Source organism: Pecten maximus, chromosome 16 (genome assembly GCF_902652985.1).
Source record: "Pecten maximus chromosome 16, xPecMax1.1, whole genome shotgun sequence".
Lineage (NCBI taxonomy): Eukaryota > Metazoa > Mollusca > Bivalvia > Pectinida > Pectinidae > Pecten > Pecten maximus.
In genome coordinates, this window is record NC_047030.1 from 35,781,113 (window position 1) to 35,803,781 (window position 22,669).

The 22,669-nt window shown below is 35.6% G+C and overlaps 1 protein-coding gene across 1 annotated transcript; it reads right to left on the reverse strand.

The window, feature by feature from the left end:
- Window positions 1-16,982: 16,982 nt before the first annotated feature.
- On the reverse strand, window positions 16,983-21,169 carry LOC117314752. The gene is made up of 2 exons (XM_033868847.1): window positions 20,823-21,169; window positions 16,983-18,381 (listed from the first exon to the last, which is right to left on the reverse strand). Exons 1-2 carry the CDS (start codon window positions 20,823-20,825, stop codon window positions 17,242-17,244), a joined length of 1,143 nt encoding a protein of 380 aa, XP_033724738.1. The 5' UTR covers window positions 20,826-21,169; the 3' UTR covers window positions 16,983-17,241.
- Between the last annotated feature and the right edge of the window lie 1,500 nt (window positions 21,170-22,669).

The following is a 22,669-nucleotide window of genomic DNA, read 5'->3' on the forward strand; positions in this document are numbered from 1 at the left end:
CTAAAAAAAAAAAAAAAAAAAAACATATTTACCCTGCCAAAAAACACCCCTAAAAACCCCAAACAAACAAACAAAAAAACAACAACAACATATTTACCAGAAAAGAATACATATTAACCCAGAAAAGAATACATATTTATCTAGAAAAGAATATATATTTACTAAAAAAACCCATATTTATCCAGAAAAGAATACATATTTACTAAAAAAAACATATTTATCCAGAAAAGAATACATATTTATCAAGAAAATAATACATATTTATCCAGAAAAAAAAAGTAAAAATAGTCTGTAAATCAATCTATGTTTTATTTACAGAAACTGAAGGCTGTTTATATCGGCAGTGCATGTTCGGTGATCATACTACTACTTATTGGATATAATTATACGGGAAGAAACGATCCGACTCCAGCCCCACACCGGTACAAGGACATCGTAGAGATAAAGGCTGTCTCCAGAATGAAAGATGTCTCAAAAACAAAGTTTGGAACCTTAACAATAAAGGATACATTCAACAAAGCACAAACAGAGGCGTCGGTACTGAAAGGCTACATCGTGTATAATTGTGACGATCAACATACGGGCTACTGTGGAGGGTGGTCGGACCGGATGTCGGGCATGTTTAGTGCCTACGTCATTTCCGTGATATTACGTAAACATTTCCTCATACAATATACACGATCAAGTAATTTGACAGATTATCTAATTCCAAATACTTTTGACTGGAGATACAACTCGTCCATTTTAAAAGGGAAGTCGTCCGACTATCATAATTTAGTTGATAAAGCTCCAAATGTTATCAGGTTAGGAGTCTCAAAAGGACTTTAGAAAATGTTTTCGAAGGACGTTAATTTTGTACGTATTAATTGGGACTACACTCTTCACTTCAGAAAGTTCCACGGTTTGCAGAATGTTATTCCATGGCTGTTTGAATTGCATTTTGCCGACATTTATTTGAAATTTTTCCACACCCTTTTCAAACCTACACATATTATCAGTGAAACAGTAAATCAAGTTGTACAAAATGTTCCAAAACTTGCATGTGCTCATATCCGTATGGGCGGAAGTGACACTATACGCAGTGATGAAAAACACACGGACGAGAAACAGCTGAAATACATCTGGAACCTTCTAAAGACAATGGAAGAGAAAAACTACAGCATATTCCTAGCGACAGACGCGCAATTTGTGCGGGATAGAGCCAAGGCGTTGTTCAAACACCTCCTGGAAGCCGAGGGACGAATCCTTCATGTAGACAGGGGCGCCAAAGGGGGAGGTTTGGTTGGTGGTTACAGAAAAGTTGTTGTGGATTTCTTAGTTCTCACGAAATGTGATGTTTTAGTGTTAACGAAAAGTGGATTCGGAATAATGTCCTCCTATCTCAACACCAAGGTTTCCAACCAGTACTGTCTAACAATACACGGAGTCGTGCCATGTTCCCGATACAGTGTTCATAGTTACTTTCCAAGAGAAATACTCTCGCCAATCTAGTTGCAAGCTACGCGGTATTTTAGAATCTATGGTTTCTGTATATTCCGAGAAGGGAAAGGTTGTTATACTCGGAGATATGAATGTGCAAATCCATGGAAGTCGCTGTCGATTTGCTAGTAACGACAGATCTTCAAGTGTCCAACTTTTTTTGAATAATACAAATATGGTGTCTGTAAATGTGACAGGAAAATGCAAAGGTCCAATGTAAACGTATTATCCAACAACTGGATATTTCTCTTCTATCGATCATATTATCATTAATTCAAGTTGTTTAGACTTGGTTGAATATTGTGAAGTGTTAGATGATCATGAGTTGAAAGTTTTTGAACACTATCCTGTAATTTGCATGATGAATATTCCAAAACAGTTTTCCAAAGTTTTTAGTCCAGAATGGGTCGGATTTAATTGGAGAAAAGCTGAAGAGAATGGGTCTATCGACCTTTATATGTATCATTTAAATAGTCTCCTCAACAAAGTTGAAATTCCGGAAGATGATGTACATACTAATGATATTGATAAATTTTACAACAAAATAAAATGTTGTTTACTTGAGGCATCAGAAAAGCCAATTCAGAGATGTTCTTTTAAGAAGTATTTGAAACCATATTGGAACAAGGATTTATCTGAATTGCATAATGCAATGGTTTCCAAGAGGTCGTTCTGGAATGCGGCTGGCAGAGCAAGAGGGAATAATCAAATGTTCTTTGAATACAAGGCTGTGAAAACAAAATTCAGACGGAATCTTCGTCATGCTTTTAATCTATATATGAAAGAGCAATTTGCCGAAATAGATAAATTTGGAGACGTTGACCAAAACTCTTTTGGAAACTACTTAAAAATCGTACAAAAAATAATGGTTGTTGTCGAACTGAAATGAAACACAATGGTACCACACTTCGACAACCCGAACAAATTGTAAATGCATGGGGCCATCATTTTAGTAAGGTGTTCAAGAATGAGATACTTGATTCGTTTGATGAAAACTTTTTTCAAGATATACTACTTAAAGTTAATGAAATTCAAAATCAGTCTTATCAAGAAAAAGATATCTTTTTGTCAGAAATGTTTACCACGGACGAAATGCGAGAAGTATGTAAGAAACTTAAGAGCGGCAAAGCTGGCGGGGTATGATAGCCTGGTTTATGAACACATTAAGTTTGGAGGTGATGTACTATTCCGCTTTATTACCAAACTGTTCAATTTAGTTGTAAAATATGAGCATATACCTGAAGGCTGGAAAAGAGGAACAATTTTCACTTTGTATAAGGGTAATGGAAAACCCAAAGACGACCCAAATAGCTATAGGGGTATAACTCTTATACCTGTCTTTTTTAAAATATTCGAGTTAATTTTATCTGTCAGAATGGATTCTTTACTAGATTCTGAAACATTTCCAAACGGACAACAATCAGCTTATATGAAAAATTGATGTAGTCTATGCACTTCCTTCAACTTACAGGAATGTGTGAGATATAATCTAGAAAATGACTCTGATTCTTTCGTAGCATTTTTAGATAGCAAAAAAGCTTTCGATACTGTTTGGCACGAAGGGTTATTGCTCAAACTGTACAAAATGGGATTTAAAGGCAAAATTTGGATTATATTGAGAAATATGTATACTTGTTTTGTAAGTCACGTTGCCTTTAAGGGTTATCAATCTTCACCTGTTCTTATGGAGAGAGGGATCTTGCAAGAGGGGTCCTTATCTACTAAAATGTACCTGGTTTTTATAAACGATCTATTAATTGATGTCGAATTGTTGGGAAAAGGAGCCTTTGTTATTGATACCAAGGTTAATATCCCCACACAAGCGGGTGACATATGTTTAATCAGTAACACAAGTGTTGGTTTACAAGATATGGTTACAATTTGTGAAAGTTATAGTTGTAAATGGAGATTTTCATTCTCTGTAGATAAAAGTAAAATTGTTGTTTTTACACAAGGCAGAATTAGTGCTGTTTTTGATATAGAATTTAGCGTGTTCTTACATTCCTTATCGGAATATAACTTCATTCATTTACTACTTGGTGGTAGTCTTTTTTTAACATGAGTAGTGCCAAATTAATAACTGTTTAATTGATTTATCAATTATTTATCTATTATTATTATTATATCACCCCTTCGTGTGTGCTAATGCCGGTGAAAGCCTGAGAGGACTTTGCTGGTAGGGCTCTCCCCAACCGCTGGAAACCTCAGGCTTCACATGCATTGTAATGATTTTGTATCATTTGCTACTTTCGTGACCTTTCATTATGTAGTTATTTAACTATTCCATTATGTATTCATTTACCCGGTCATCTCTGTAAATAATTGATGTGTTTATTTTTGACAACAATGTATATTTCTTTTTATAACTCTTCAATTTGGAGGAAATAAAGAAATAATAATAATAAACAAGAGTTTGTGGAACACAAAGCTGATAGTGACACATATCCTTGGTGCGTTTAGACATTGTGGCACGAGCATTCCAACAGTAGTCCTCTCACCACTTCCTTCTGAGAGGAAGGTAGAGTGTTTGACTGTAGATATTCAAACATACATCCAAGATCATGACCCGTCCTTTTGCAGTTGCGTAAGTTTCGCGAGTAACTCTTGAGAATGTTCATGATCGTGTGCACTTTGGTTTGGAGCTGCTGTGTTCTCAACACGTGTATCATCACATTGTTGACTAGCAAATGGTCACAACACTAAACATATCACTACTTTTCTGGTCACTAGCTGAATGTACCGATAAAACACCTTTTCATATCAATTCATGTATTTTCAGTCTGAGAGATTTCCTTTTCTGTATCAGCATCATATTCATTATCATGAATTTCAAAAGTAGGCAAAACAGCTTGATGAAGATTCACTGAGATATGGTATCTAGTATCCGTTGAATCTTTTTCATCTGGTAGTAATAAAGATGCTGATGTCTGTCCGGTTGGAAGCGTAATCTGTCTTGGCGTCTCTGTAACATCGTCTTCGTCTGGGCTGTGGTCCAGTTTCCCGACAAATGGAAAAAGGCTGACACCATGATAATGCATCAGAAACAAGCATTTTAGAACCTGGTTTATAAATTACTTGAGAGTAAAACTACTGTAGAATCACTAACCACCTTCCATATACTGCATCAAAGGGGGTTGTAGCGCTAGATGATCACAATCGACTGTAAGATGACGTCCTTAGAATATGTTGCACAATCGATGACCGCATAAAAAATCTAAGTAATTCAAGTTTTGTTGGACGTAACACTATTGCTGCTTGTTTAGACCTTTTTTTGTTGTTTTTTGTTGTTGTTGTTTTTTTGTTGTTTTTTGTTTTTTTTTGGATTTTTCATTTTTCAAAAAAAATTTCATTAAAATAAGATATCAACACACACTCTCATCAGCTAGCATAATAAAATCCATAATTGTAACTCTCTTTTAATCTTTGTATAAACCGGTAATTTATTAGACATTAGCAGGTAACACTACACTCCAGGTAATACGATATACTGGAGGAGTGGACATTGGTAGCCTTTTATTATTTGTGTCCCCAAATTCGCTTGTCACTGTTTTGACAAATATTTTTGATGCAATCTAAACCAATGGTATATGATAAAATCAATAGTTTCTCGTCAATCATATCCTTGAGTGTATCCTACCGATAAGAGTCCTTTTACCAAGGACACATACAGGTATTGCGGTGTACCCTTATCTATCTTACGTACTCACACGTACCCTGACATTTCACGAGACTTAACACGGGGACATTTACAAGTCTGCATGGACCCAACATTAGACAGATGATATGTTGCCTGTCTGGGCATGTTTTTCACGTGTAGTGTTAAAGAATAGAATAACAAGCTACCTTATTTCTAGCCGGACATAATCAATGAAACAATGGGTGAATAATTACGTATTGTGCCGGACATAATTCATGCTGTGTCGTTTTATCGGTGAACAGCAGTACCGTTTTCATATTTATATTGGAATAGTTGGTGGCATCTACACATCCCTATTCTGATTGTGCTAACAGATTACATTGAAAATAGTAAGTATTCAGGCTGAAAAAGTACGTTAGCAGAAATTCCAAGATGGCGTTTAAAAAAAAACATTGAAGCAATCAGCTAGTTTAGTTGATAAAAATCAATAATTAATCTGATAAAAAAGAAAATAGCGTCGTAGCGATCAGATAGTTTAGTTGATTTAAATTAACGTTGTAGCGATCAGATAGTTTAGTTGATTTAAATTAACGTTATAGCTATCAGATAGTTTAGTTGATAAAAATCAAAGCCTATTGAGTTCTAATCACCATTGTCAGGCTATTCAGTCTAATGTGATAACGGTCTATCTCGAGCATCTACTATAGTGACTATGATCATTGTAGAAGCGAATTCACTTTGGAACAAGAAATTACAATGTCCAGTCTGTTTTGCTCGACTATAGCGACTAGAGTACGTTTGCGCATGCGTCACCATTTCGAAGTACGACAGTGATTTTTCGACTATTCCTACGCAACTTCTTGTTGTGCAAAGAGTTTTAGGAAACCATAATATTTTTGCTTCGGAAAGGATTTTTGAATGGGTTTTATTAAATATCACTAACACGTTGAAAGACAAACTATTGCATCTTTTTGCACTGGTCTTAATTTTTCTTAAAATTTGACTTTTTTCGTTCCTTACTTATTACTTGATAAAAATAAAATGTAGCTTTTAGTATCTCTATAAATTGGCTACAAGCAATTAAACAAATATTTCATTATTAATAACATCTGTGAATTCGTCTGTAGTCATCAGTGCTTGTCAACATGTCATCCGATCACAGGTGAGTTGTGAATTAAACTTATCACAAATAAATTGCCATTGATTGCAAAATCAGCAGTCTTATCTAAACTTGTATTGAAGGTACTTATATAAGTTGAAGGTAAAACCATTCCTTGCCGGGGTGAGGGGGTGGTGGGGAATAATAGGGTGACAATTGACAAGGCAAATACCCTAAACAGATAGTTGGGTGGTGGTTCAACCACGTAACACAGGTAGATATAAGCACATATTTTCACTTGGGTGTTTTATCGCTAGTAAAATGGATTAGATATCCTAATGTGGCAATCAGTGAAGTAGAGTGAGGTGAATTCACAATTAATCAATGTTATGGTAGATCAAACATATTGTTGTGTTTGAAAATGTCCTTGTTCTAGTATGAAATAATATATTTTTCTAAACATCTCATCAATTTGAAATTAAGAACAATCTAGGAAATGACAAAAGAAATATACTGTTCAACCGATTAAACTTCACTTCACTAAAAACAGTATTTAGGACCATTTGGTCATTTTGAACAACTGATGAAGTAACGTATTAATATGTCTTCCTCATCACATTAAAGTGCCCATTTTACATAAAGAATATGTAATTTCTAAACATCATTTAGTTTGAAATTATGAACAACAATATCAAGGCATGAAATTTCAAAGAAAAATATTGTCCAGTCGATAAAACTCCTAGAAAGTCCGAGTCTGATTCGATGTCATTTATGTTTCAGAACGAGGCCCTCTGATGATGTTATATATTTCCGGGCGCGTGTGTTACAATTATGTACATTTTGTATTTGGTTTGAGAAATAGACTGTTTCCTGTCACTGTGATAAATATCTCTCCGATTACATCACAGGATGTAGCTATATAATATATATCACAATTCAAAATCGTTTTCTTTTCTTTTACAGAAACTGAAGACTCTTTACATTGTCTGTGCATGTGTTGTTGTCGGCCTCCTATTTGCTGGATACAAGTACAATAAAGGAAGCCATCTTACTATTGCACAAGGTCAGCAACAGGACATTGCTGAAATAAAAGATGCCTTAAAAATATACGATACAATGGACCTTGCATCAATACAGGCATCGCCGCTGAAAGGTTATATCGTTTATAATTGTGATGATCAACATACGGGCTCCTGTGGAGGGTGGTCGGACCGGATGTCGGGCATGTTTAGTGCCTACGTCATTTCCGTGATATTGCGTAAACATTTCCTCATACAATACACTCGACCCAGTCATTTTAACAGATTATCTAATTCCTAATACTTTTGACTGGAGATACAATTCGTCCATTCTAACAGGGAAGTCGTCCGACTATCACGATTTAGTCAACAAAGCTCCAAATGTTATCACGGCGGCGGACATAAAAGGACTTCAGAAAATGTTTTCGAAGGACGTCAATTTTGTACGTATTAACTGGGACTACACTCTTCACTTTAGAAGGTTCCCAGGTTTACATAATGTTATTCCATGGCTGTTTGAATTGCATTTTGCCGACATTTATTTGAAATTTTTCCACACCTTTTTCAAACCTACGAACATTATCAGTGAAACAGTAAATACAGTTGTACAAAATGTTCCAAAACTTGCATGTGCTCATATCCGTATGGGCGGAAGTGACACGATACGTGGGGATAATACACACACAGACGAAAAACAGCTGAAATACATCTGGAACCTTCTAAAGACAATGGAAGATAAAAACTACAGCATATTCCTAGCGACAGACGCGCAATTTGTGCGGGACAGAGCCAAGGCGTTATTCAAACACTTCCTGGAAGCTGATGGACGAATACTGCACGTGGACTGGGGCGCCAAAGGGGAAGGTTTAGTTGGTGGTTACAGAAAGGTTGTCGTGGATTTCTTAGTTCTCACGAAATGTGATGTTTTAGTGTTAACGAAAAGTGGATTCGGAATAATGTCCTCCTACCTCAACACCAAGGTTTCCAACCAGTACTGTCTAACAATACACGGAGTCGTGCCATGTTCCCGATACAGTGTTCATAGTTACTTTCCCAGAGACATACTCTCGCCAATCTAGTAAAATGGACGTTTGTCGCGAATTAGGATTATGTTTTGGTAGAATCACATTTAAGTTTTTGGTCCATGATTAATGGAGTTAAATAATTATCCGAAATTCAATGTAACGCTATACAAATATTGCCTTAGTGATACTTGGGTTAACCCAAGAAAACAATATCGAGGTCAAAGGTCAGCATTTTAAGGAACTACAAAATTCACATTAATCGATGTATTTTTGAATTATCTTTCAACACCACACAACACATCAAAAGTAAATTCATAGAAAAATGAGACTTTAGAGGATTTTCATGGCTTTAGACATTCCTTGTATATTGAATAATTGTGTGGAAGGTATTGAGCATTGTTAGCTATTCAACATTTGTTGGACAATGCCGAGGGAAGTATTTCAGAATTTATTTTATGCTGAATTAGAAATGATGATGGCATTAAAGGCATTGACTTTCGCACCAAGAAGTCAACAATACGCAAATTCAGGTCAAAATTAGTATGTTCGGATACGTTTTGCTAGTTATGAAAAGATCTTTCCAAACAAAATGTCCACCATTTATGTAGGTATGATATCAGTCGCTAAAGTGAAGTTGGGAAAAACGAAGAGCTTGCTCATTGTTATATGTAAACAAAGACCCCTAACCTTTAGAGAGAGAAAATCTTGGGTAAAAGAAATATCAAATCCCTTGGCAAATATAATGTAGTAAAATGTAGGCATGAAATATCGTAGGGAAGCATTGGTTACAGATAAGGCATTCTCTACAAGTTACCAAACAATCACAATCAAACATTAATACAATAGCTGCCCATTATTCAAAAAACTTCAAGCTTTAAACTCAAATAACTATTCCTAAAACACTGGTGCAAAAGTGGAATAACTAAAGTTACACATGTGTGGAACATAATATAAAAGAAATGTATTTCCTCTAAAACACTACAGAGTCAACTCTTTAATTGGCATAACTGGATAGCAGAGTTCTCAAAAATTACAAATCGATACCAAGTAAGTGGTTACGTGTTCTGGGTAAAAATGGCAACATTGTGAACAATAAATAACTGATGACTAATGTCTATAAATAACTGATGACTAATGTCTATAAATAACTGATGACTAATGTCTATAAATAACTGATGACTAATGTCTATAAATAACTGATGACTAATGTCTATAAATAACTGATGACTAATGTCTATAAATAACTGATGACTAATGTCTATAAATAACTGATGGCTAATGTCTAATATATAAAAAAACTGATCTGTTCAAATAAACAGAACTCTAAGACTACAGATTTTGTATGAAAATGTTCAGAAAATAAAAAAAAATAAAAAAATGGGAAGACTATTTTAACAATGATTTCATCAATTGGCGAACTATTTGACGAACTATCAAATACTCAATAGCGGATAGGAAATGTAAGGACTTTCAATAGAGATTTATTCAAAGAATAATCGTATAGAACATAAACTAAAATTAATGAATAAATCATGTACGTTTTGTAAAACATTTGAGGAAACTTTAACACATTCACGTCAAGTAGATGAATTGGTCTATCATTAGAAGTCTCTTAAATCTTAATCATCCTTTGGAAGGGAAACATCATAATAGGAGTGACTGACCAAAATAAAATAAAAACAAATAATCAACTTTATTATATTAACAATAAAATGGTGGACATGGAAAAAGAATATGTTATTCAAACATTTTATCATGACGAAAATATCATCCTGAAAAAATAAAACTAAATCTAATTACATGTAGTACGGCACACATATGTCAATCCATGGAAGTAGATAGGAAACTGACACAACAAATTGAAAGAGTAAACGATTGATCACGGAATGCATAAGTTATTTTAAAGGTATTTTTGTTGATATCAAATTGTAAGATGTGTTACTATCATAGATAATGACTATGTGATGTAGATCGACTATGTGATGAGAGAAAATATAATGTAAAGTAATAAATCTCATGAACATGCGGTAGATCCTTGATCAGCTTTGTGTGACAGTAATAGAAACCCTTATTTTTCTTCTTCAATGTCCTTTTAATCAGATTAAATGTTGAATGGTGTAGATTAACTGCTTATGTATTGTCTGAAGAGTTAAGGATGTGATTGCTTAAGTGGATTGATGTGATTATATTTTATGCAATAAAATACATAAATAAAAGAAGATTATAGTATTATGCATGTTGTGGGATGTGGATTTCGTGCCCTATTACCTGTGCCGGTGCCCCCGAAGGGTATACCCCATTCGGGGGTATGTCCTTCCCCTTTAAGGAGTAACCCCCTACCCTCATTGCCCCACGGATATTACGGGCTCAACAAGGGGCCTTGTCCTTAATCTCCTTTCATTGTTACTGTCCCCTTTCCTTAACTCCCATAGATACCCCCATTCCCTTTAGGGGTGAACGGTCTATTGGGACGGAAGGTCGGGGCGACGGACTTATTGTCTGGACGGTTGGACGGACTGTCGGGACGGACGGTCTATCGGGACGGACGGTCGGGTGACGGACTTATTGTATGGACGGACTGTCGGGACGGACGGTCTATCGGGACGGAAGGTCGGGTGACGGACTTATTGTATGGACGGACTGTCGGGACGGAAGGTCGGAGCGACGGACTTATTGTATGGACAGACTGTCAGGCGGACCGACCGACGGGACGACGAACGGACGATAGACAGACTGTCGGGATAAAGGACGAGAATCATATATGATATCCATATATACACACTTACATGTTATATCCAACCGAGACTAAGTATACCACAATGTATCTAATACGACGTAAGTGATCATCTCATTAACAATGGTGTAAAGGTCTTGGTCACAGAAATTACAGACTAGAGAGATCTTCTCTTTAGCGCGATATGTAACCCTGGTAAATACTAGCCGCAATATATCGCTCGGCTAGAGAGATCTTCTCTTTAGCTCGATATGTAACCCTGGTAAATACTAGCCGCAATATACCGCTCGGCTAGAGAGATCTTCTCTTTAGCTCGATATGTAACCCTGGTAAATACTAGCCGCAATATACCGCTTGGCTAGAGAGATCTTCTCTTTAGCTCGATATGTAACCCTGGTAAATACTAGCCGTAATATACCGCTCGGCTAGAGAGATCTTCTCTTTAGCTCGATATGTAACCCTGGTAAATACTAGCGCAATAAACCGCTCGGCTAGACAGATCTTCTCTATAGCTCGATATATAACCCTGGTAAATACTAGCCGTAATATACCGCTCGGCTAGAGAGATCTTCTCTTTAGCTCGATATGTAACCCTGGTAAATACTAGCCGCAATATATCGCTCGGCTAGAGAGATCTTCTCTTTAGCTCGATATGTAACCCTAGTAAATACTAGCCGCAATATACCGCTCGGCTAGAGAGATCTTCTATTTAGCTCGATATGTAACCCTGGTAAATACTAGCCGTAATATACCGCTCGGCTAGAGAGATCGTCTCTTTAGCTCGATATGTAACCCTGGTAAATACTAGCCGTAATATACCGCTCGGCTAGAGAGATCTTCTCTTTAGCTCGATATGTAACCCTGGTAAAAACTAGCCGTAATATACCGCTCGGCTAGAGAGATCTTCTCTTTAGCTCGATATGTAACCCTGGTAAATACTAGCCGTAATATACCGCTCGGCTAGAGAGATCTTCTCCTTAGCTCGACATGTAACTCTGGTAAATACTAGCCGTAATATACGGCTCGGCTAGAGAGATCTTCTCTTTCGCTCGATATGTAACCCTGGTAAAACTAGCCGTAATATACCGCTCGTCTAGGGAGATCTTCTCTTTAGCTGGATATGTAACTCTGGTAAATACGAGCCGTAATATACTGCTCGGCTAGGGATATCTTCTCTTTAGCTCGATATGTAACCCTGGTAAATACTAGCCGTAATATACCGCTCGGCTAGAGAGATCTTCTCTTTAGCTCGATATGTAACCCTGGTAAATACTAGCCGTAATATATCGCTCGGCTAGGGATATCTTCTCTTTAGCTCGATATGTAACCCTGGTAAATACTAGCCGTAATATATCGCTCGGCTAGAGAGATCTTCTCTTTAGCTCGATATGTAACCTTGGTAAATACTAGCCGTAATATACCGCTCGGCTAGAGAGATCTTAACTTTAGCTCGATATGTAACCCTGGTAAATGCTAGCCATAATAGACCGCTCGTCTAGGGAGATCTTCTCTTTAGCTCGATATGTAGCTCTGGTAAATACGAGCCGTAATATACTGCTCGGCTAGGGATATCTTCTCTTTAGCTCGATATGTAACCCTGGTAAATACTAGCCGAAATATACCGCTCGGCTAGAGAGATCTTCTCTTTAGCTCGATATGTAACCCTGGTAAATACTAGCCGTAATATACTGCTCGGCTAGGGAGATCTTCTCTTTAGCTCGATATGTAACCCTGGTAAATACTAGCCGTAATATATCGCTCGGCTAGAGAGATCTTCTCTTTAGCTCGATATGTAACCCTGGTAAATACTAGCCGTAATATACCGCTCGGCTAGAGAGATCTTAACTTTAGCTCGATATGTAACCCTGGTAAATGCTAGCCATAATATACTGCTCGGTTAGAGATATCTTCTCTTTAGCTCGGTCGGTTGACGTAAGACTAGTAAGCCATAGGTTCAGGGCTCTCTCTTACACATGTATATGTTACCATGCATACACGGGTTAGCAGCATAAAATTGCTTCATTTTTAACTTTATTGTTACTTTATCATCTTTCCAAAGAATGTGGTTATGATTGGTGTTGCTCTCTCAGATATGGAGTGTAATTAGGATCACAATTCTTAGTTCTTGTTTTTTATTTCCTAATTTCTAATGCTTACATTATTGATGCTAATTTACTTTTGCAATTTTAAAATGATGTATTTACAATATCTTGAATATTTATATTCTTAATTTTTCAAAATCTATTTCTACTTTATTATATTCCAACTTCTAATGATTAAATTTCAATGTCTTTACTGTTTCAAGTTTCAAAAGCATGTTTTTATAATTTCTTTGGTATCGATATTCTTATCTTTTAAATCTATTTCTAATTCATTATTTTCTAAATTTTAATGTTCAATTTTTCAATGTCAGATTTACAAAAGCATATGCTAACAATATCCCTAATATTCTTTTTTTTGAAATCTAAAGCATACACATATTGCTATTGATTATTTTCTTAATCCGAAACATCAACATTCCAAATTCTTACTTGATTTCTAAAACTAGAACACTAAGAATATTGTAGACAAATGCTTTTGTAAATTTGACAGAAAAAAATTGAACTTTATAAATTAGAAAATAAGAAATTAGAATTTAAAAATAAGAATATCAATGTTTAAGAAATTGTAAATACACGCTTTTGAAACTGAAAATAGCAAATAAGCATTACAGTTTAAGCATTAAAGCACTAATTAATCTTGTTTTGTATAGTGTACGTTAAATACAGGTATTTTGGGTAATTGATGCATGGTGTTAAATTAAAATTGTCGTAAATTTTATGTCATTTTAGCTATCAACATACTGCGAAAGATGAATCGTAGGTATGAAAAAATGTGTAGCATTCGACCAACAAACGACTAGACAGAGGCAAAACATTCCAGGTAGATAAATAAACCTTCATTGAAACTTAAAGGTAAACAATTCTTTGTCTACGTGCCCCCTAGTTAATCTATGTGGCCTTGGTTTATATATCCGGCTTTCTGACTATCCGGCCTTTTGAAATACAGGTTAATCACCCGCATTTTCTCGCACGGTTTCACCTTGATAATTGTAATAGACTTAGAAGGATTTAATGACTGTAAAGGACCTACGGATCTATAAGGACTTAAGGACTGTAAAGACTAAAGACTTACGGACTTAGAAGACTTACACAGGTAAATCCAATACAAACCTGTAAATACTGGATGAGTGGGCGTTGATAATATGTGATTATTATATAACTATACATTTTATTATTTGTATTTGGCAAATATTTATAAAGCAATCTAAATGAATTGTTTTGTCATACCCTTGAGTGTAATGCTAACGACAAGAGGACGTTTCTGTAGCCATGGACACATACTGTACAGTTATCGCGGTGTATCTATCTATAATATACTCTGTATAGTCACATAAACCCCCATATTTCACTAATCAGATCAAAATACATCTCTTCAATACGCCTACACCTCGATGATGACCCGAAAAAGTCCGCAGTGGGGTCACGTTCAGATGACCTTTCGTAACTGAATATTTAACAGTTATACCCTGGTATTAGACAATCAAATTTCAGTTAACAAATTAGAAGTTGGTATTAGTTTCAAAATGGTGGCCGAAGTAGAGATTGAAAGTGTGTTCAAAATCTTCAAAGTTCAGATGCAGGAATCAGAACAGAAAGAAAATTGTTTAAATTGATTTTAACAGACTGTTTAGCCGTTTTGGAAAATCACTTCTTTAATAATCGGAGTTGATATTCAGAATTATATGTTTAACACTCGTACACGTAGGGTAGAGACATGTGAGCCCAACAACACACAGGCATTCATTTTCTGTCACAACATTAGTCTCCAAAATGACATAATCACTGTCCATCAACACTGCTGAAAAAAATGCTGCTTCAAGCAGTCGCACTAAATTGTGTACTAAATTTCTCAAGTAGAAATCGGCCGAAATAAATCTAGCAGAGGCCATGTTGACAAAGCATAAATACATATAAGTATAAACAAGTGTACAACGTAATTTATGAAAGTTTATAATTAAGAAAAGCCGCAATAAAAACAAATTCTAGATTTAAATTAAAATCACTCCTGATTATATATTTGTTCCAACACAAACATGTATATCGTGTGTGGTTCTGTATATCGTGTGTGGTTATGTATATGGTGTATGGTTCTGTATATGGTGTGTGGTTCTTTATATGGTGTGTGGTTCTGTATATCGTGTGTGGTTCTGTATATGGTGTGTGGTTCTGTATATGGTGTGTGGTTCTGTATATGGTGTGTGGTTCTGTATATGGTGTGTGGTTCTGTATATGGTGTGTGGTTCTGTATATGGTGTGTGGTTCAGTATATGGTATGTGATTCTGTATATGGTGTGTGGTTCTGTATATGGTATGCGGCTCTGTATATGGTATGTGGTTCTGTATATGGTGTGTGGTTCTGTATATGGTGTGTGGTTCTGTATATGGTATGTGGTTCTGTATATGGTGTGTGGTTCTGTATATGGTATGTGATTCTGTATATGGTGTGTGGTTCTGTATATGGTGTGTGGTTCAGTATATGGTGTGTGGTTCTGTATATCGTGTGTGGTTCTGTATATCGTGTGTGATTCTGTATATGGTGTGTGGTTCTGTATATGGTGTGTGGTTCTGTATATCGTGTGTGGTTCTGTATATGGTGTGTGGTTCTGTATATGGTGTGTGGTTCTGTATTTGGTGTGTGTTTCTGTATATCGTGTGTGGTTCTGTATTTGGTGTGTGGTTTTATATACATTTGTAACTAATATTGTACACAAGCAAAATGTACCATTAACAAGAGGCCCAGAGAGCCTGCACCGCTCACCTGGATATTTTAGTAATGATGGCAAAATAATTTCATTAAAGTTATTTTACAATAATTTTCCTGCATTTCTGCTGCCTTTCCCGACAATGGTTCGAAGTAATATTGGACCACATCCTGGGCTTCATAAAGAGAGGGGTCATGCTTTCCGTTTATACAACATTACACCTCCTTTTCCTAATAATGTTCCGGACCAAATTTCATCAAAATATATTTAGGCGTTCAGGACTAGTACCTATTAAATGAATTGTTGAAGGGCGTTGGACGGACACTGAACACTGCGCCATGGCATAACATCACCGGCTCTTCGGGCATTAATTTTATTCAATTATATGTAATTAAATGCAAGTGTAATTTGAGACTGATTTGATTTCTTTCTAAAACTACAAAGGGAAGTACAGGAATTGACAGCATCATAAAACTACAAAGGGAAGTACAGGAGTTGACAGCATCATAAAACTACAAAGGGAAGTACAGGAGTTGACAGCATCATAAAAGAAGAGTTATTTGACTTCTTGTTTGCACCACCTGAGTTATTGTAGGGGATAAATCATTCAGATTCATTTTACAACTGTTTTTTTTTTTTTTTGCTGCAGCAATTGTAAAAATGTAAACTTTATCTATTTGACAACAATTGCGAACAAGCTATATCAACTTATATTGATCACGCTTGTTGACTCAGATGGAAGCGCGAGGGGTCTTAATGTTGGAGGAAACCTTAGTACCCGGGTAAAAACGCATGTGGTCGCGCAGGTGACCTCATACCTTTTCACGTCCGATCAGGGAATCGAACCCCGACCGCCTAGGTAAAAACGCAAATGTGTTACCACAGTGCCAACCGACCACCCGTAGGGATTCTGAAATATTGAGGGAACGAATCGATGTTTTGAGACAGATCGTGAGCAAGAAAAAGAAACGTTTTGTTGAGATTCCACCAGTAAACGTCGGATAAGTCGAAGTCGACGGAACCAAGCAAAATATTCGACTTAGCCGATGGTTCGACTTATCCTTGGTATACGCAGACATAATGGCATTTTACTGACCCGAGTGTCTTCGGCTTTGTATGCCGAATACGTGCTTGATGACATAATCTAAAATAAGCAATAAATGATAACAAACAAATGAATTTCACCTCATAATAATTATTCGTTTATTTGAAGATATGAAAAAATACTACCTCGGTCGATATTTCTTTGTTGGGTTAATAAGACCAAGTATCGCTAATTCTATACTATAGCGTTACATTGTAATTCGGATATTCCTTTAAGGATATATAAGTTATATGATTCCATTAATTACTGGACAGAAATTCATCAATAAAGAACAGATTAATTAGCTTTAATGTCATTATACCAGAATATAATCCTAATTCATGACAAACGTCCATTTTACTAGATTGGCGAGAGTATGTCTCCCGGAAAGTAACTATGAACATTGTATCGGGAACATGGCACGACCACCCCGTGTATTGTTAGACAGTACTGGTCGGAAACCTTGGTGTTGAGATAGGAGGACATTATTCCGAATCCACTTTTCGTTAACACTAAAACATCACATTTCGTGAGAACTAAGAAGTCCACGACAACTTTTCTGTAACCACCAACCAAACCTTCCCCTTTGGCGCCCCAGTCCACGTGCAGGATTCGTCCATCAGCTTCCAGGATGTGTTTGAACAACGCCTTGGCTCTGTCCCGCACATATTCCGCGTCTGTCGCTAGGAATATGTGATAGCTTTCATTTTTCATTGTCATTAGAAGGTTCCAGATGTATTTCAGCTGTCTCTCGTCTGTTTGTTTATTATCCCCTATTATCGTTTCACTTCCGCCCATACGGATATGAGCGCATGCAAGTTTTGGAACATGTTGTACAACTTTATTTACTGTTTCACTGATAATTTTCGTAGGTTTGAAAAGGGTGTGGAAAAATTTCAAATAAATGTCGGCAAAATGCAATTCAAACAGCCATGGAATAAGATTATGTAAACCTGGGAACCTTCTAAAGTGAAGAGTGTAGTCCCAGTTAATACGTACAAAATTGACGTCCTTCGAAAACATTTTCTGAAGTCCTTTTATGTCCGCCGTCGTGATAACATTTGGAGCTTTGTTGACTAAATCGTGATAGTCGGACGACTTCCCTGTTAGTATGGACGAGTTGTATCTCCAGTCAAAAGTATTTGGAATTAGATAATCTGTCAAATTACTTGATCGTGTATATTGTATGAGGAAATGTTTACGTAATATCACGGAAATGACGTAGGCACTAAACATGCCCGACATCCGGTCCGACCACCCTCCACAGTAGCCCAGATGTTGGTCGTCACAATTATAAACGAGATAGCCTTTCAGTACCGACGCCTCTACAAATACACGGTCCATTGCATCATATATTTCTGAGACATTTACCACTGCGGTGTCATTTTGTTGGTCTGGTGCAGTAGTAGGTTGGCTTTCTTTCTCATAATTGAAACTATTCAATAGCAGGAAAACTACCATACATACGCATGCTCTGGTAATGTAAACAACCTTCAGTCTCTGTAAATGGAAAAAAAATGTTGATGTGCAGAATAATAAAGTGACACAGTGATTATTATGTTGATCGACTCAAATTTTCAGAGAAAATATAACGTAGTAGTGAGAATGTTTAGAATTTTGGTTTCTATTTGGCGAATTTCTGTAGCTTTACTTTACTGTCCACAGGAAATACACCAATATCTTTGATAAGTTCGACGACACGATCTTCCATACTAACGCGAATAAATTGTTCCCTACTTTTGGTTGACATGTTGATCTAGTCAAAAACAGAGTTAAATATCATGCTCAAAATCCTTATGCAGTCATTGTGACCTATACAATTTCAAGTTTGGAAGAACATTGTCCATTATTACTCTATTACTTCTTTGCCAGAAACTGCACAATCATTTTTACTCCCATATAAGTTCTGTGAACTTAAGCAAAACTATTTTCATTTTTTACCCAGTGACTGGATAGGATAAAACATATGCCTCGCATTTTGCATTTACCTACCCCAAGGTGAATTGTTTATATCACACACAGATATTGCATCAAATAAGTCTTCATTGTGAACACCTGGCACCTTATCCCAGATTTGTTTGTAATAGCAGATGAGAAATTACAACAATGACATGGTGATAAGAACTCAATAGGTTTTGATTTTTATCAACTAAACTATCTGATCGCTACAACGTTGATTGTTAGCAACTAAACTATGTGATCGGTACAACGTTCATTTTGATCAACTAAACTATGTGATCGGTACAACGTTCATTTTTATCAATTAAACTATCTGATCGCTACAACATTGATTTTTATCAATTAAACTATCTGATCACTACAACGTTGATTTTTATCAATTAAACTATCTGATCGCTACAACGTTGATTTTTATCTAATAAACCATCTGATCACTACAACGTTGATTTTTATCAATTAAACTATCTGATCGCTACAACGTTGATTTTTAGCAACTAAACTATGTGATCGGTACAACGTTCATTTTGATCAACTAAACTATGTGATCGGTACAACGTTCATTTTTATCAATTAAACTATCTGATCGCTACAACGTTGATTTTTAGCAACTAAACTATGTGATCGGTACAACGTTCATTTTGGTCAATTAAACTATCTGATCACTACAACGTTGATTTTTATCAATTAAACTATCTGATCGCTACAACGTTGATTTTTATCAACTAATTTATCTGATCCCTACAACGGTGATTTTAATCAACTAAACTATCTGATCGCTACAACGTTGATTTTTATCAATTAAACTATCTGATCGCTACAACGTTGATTTATATCAACTAATTTATCTGATCCCTACAACGGTGATTTTAATCAACTAAACTATGTGATCGGTACAACGTTCATTTTTATCTAATAAACCATCTGATCGCTACAACGTTGAGTTTTTTCACCAATTAAACTATCTGATCACTACGACGTTGATTTTTATCTAATAAACTATCTGATCGCTACGACGTTGATTTATATCAACTAATTTATCTGATCCCTACAACGGTGATTTTAATCAACTAAACTATGTGATCGCTACAACGTTGATTTTTATCTAATAAACCATCTGATCGCTACAACGTTGATTTTTATCAATTAAACTATCTGATCGCTACAACGTTGATTTATATCAACTAATTTATCTGATCCCTACAACGGTGATTTTAATCAACTAAACTATGTGATCGGTACAACGTTCATTTTTATCAATTAAACTATCTGATCACTACAACATTGATTTTTATCAATTAAACTATCTGATCGCTACAACGTTGATTTTTATCAATTAAACTATCTGATCGCTACAACGTTGATTTTTATCAATTAAACTATCTGATCGCTACAACGTTGATTTTTATCAACTAAACTATGTGATCGGTACAACGTTGATTTTTATCAATTAAACTATCTGATCACTGCAACGGTGATTTTAATCAACTAAACTATGTGATCGGTACAACGTTGATTTTTATCAATTAAACTATCTGATCACTGCAACGGTGATTTTAATCAACTAAACTATGTGATCGGTACAACGTTCATTTTTATCAAATAAACCATCTGATCACTACAACGTTGATTTTTATCTAATAAACTATCTGATCGCTACAACGTTGATTTTTATCAATTAAACTATCTGATCGCTACGACGTTGATTTATATCAACTAATTTATCTGATCCCTACAACGGTGATTTTAATCAACTAAACTATGTGATCGGTACAACGTTCATTTTTATCAATTAAACTATCTGATCACTACAACGTTGATTTTTATCAAATAAACTATCTGATCGCTACAACATTGATTTTTATCAACTTAACCATCTGATTGCTATAACTTTGATATTTTCATACATGAGTTCTATTATGCTAATATATTCAAGTGCCATCTTTGAATTTGTATAAACGTACTGTTTCATTATAAATACGTACCATGTTCGGTACTTAGTCTGAAATCACAAGCAGGGATGTGGAGATGTCTTCGGTTCCACCTTGTATACCAAGATAAAAAGGGCACTGGTGTTTACCGATCTGAACGACGACTGAACATGACTTATGTAATTGTGCGGCTTTGAAGGATTGTCATTCTATTTACAATATACATACTTAGTCTTACTAAGCTGTTACCGAACTCCGATCCAAATCCCTGGAATTAATTGAAGTATCGTTGTCACGTCGGGGTTGTATGATGGATTTGTGAGTAGTAGTAAAGTGGGGTTGTCACTGCCCCTTCATACCCCAGCCCCTCCAAAACCCACGGGAAACCATTTTCCGCCACCCCAAACCTACATGAAGGCATTTCCTGCCACCCCAACGGCCTCACCCAGCATTTCTATAAAAGTACGGCAAAGCTCTGCAGAGAGAAAAAAAGTACGGGAAAGTGTAGCCCTGACCGATTTAAATATCCAGGTGATTTGTCTGTTTGAAATGTAGAGTAATCAAGGATTAGATTAACCTCGCTCAAAAGTATCATTATCCTACCGACAATAATATATTCTCGATTAACACATATTACAACAATACAAAGGTCACATTTAACTGAATGGATCTATTTCATCACGAATCGTAGGGCTTCCCTTTTACATCTAGTCACTGTTCACACTTTACGGCATTTGCTTAACGCAGTCTGTAATTTTCAAGTTATATGGCAAATTAAATTCATACTTAACAAATAACGAAAACATCATATAGGCTTCAGCAATTTAAAAAAACAAATAAAAATGTATATATTGTTATTTATTTTTTCTTACGATACTTTAGACCAGTGTCAGGCATTTAATTATCCAAGGGACTAAAGTCTGTTAAAATACCGGACAAATCTAAAGGATTAAGCACGACGAACAATTGGCTGATTTCTCTCTCCAAGGTCGAACACTAAATACAACAAATATCAAATATAACATCAAACATGTTGCGCTCGATACTACAAAAACATAAATACTCCTATATCTAAAACCAAACAAAATCAGACACAATAAAATTCACCATTACAATCTAATAATTAATTTTTCTTTGTTTTCATGGTAAATACTCAAATGTGAGTGGTCGATAAATTCTTTTCATTCTTCTATGAAAGAAATTCTGAGAATGGCGCGAAAAATGTGACGTCACAATACGACAATTGACGTTGCGTATTGATTTGAGAAAAATAATCCCATTTAAAACCAGTAAAATTGTACATAAAACATGTTTTAAATTGGAAAATCATTTTCAAAAATTAATTTTAAGCGTTGATGTCATTTATTTTAGTTTCATCGGGGTATGAAACAAATTTTGTTTGCAAACTTCTGTACGCGGATTCATACAGTTTGCAAACGAAATTTGTTTCATACCCCAATGAAACTTAAAAAAAATGACAGTAATGCTTAAGTATTGATAAATAGATAATCGTCTGATTTAGATAATGTTCTCGTAATCATTTCGGTAGTAAAAATGTATTGAATCGAATACATCGGATATTTCGAATGTTTCGTTCGGTCCCGATTTCCGCCTTCTTTATCTCAGATAATTAAACATGGATATTTAGAACATTAGTACTGTTGAACACTGCGGTTGTGTCGAATATATTTTGTGGTCCCTCCCTTGTAAACTATACCAACATTTCCATTTTGTCAAGATTTCAAGATTTCAAGATTTTATTTTTCACTCAGACACACATAATAGTGTATAACAAGAGGTCAGACATTTTTAACAGAACGGATGCATGACAGGCAAAATATAATATAATTTGAAGAGGAAATGTGGAAAAATAAGTACATTTTAACCTTTCATAAATATAA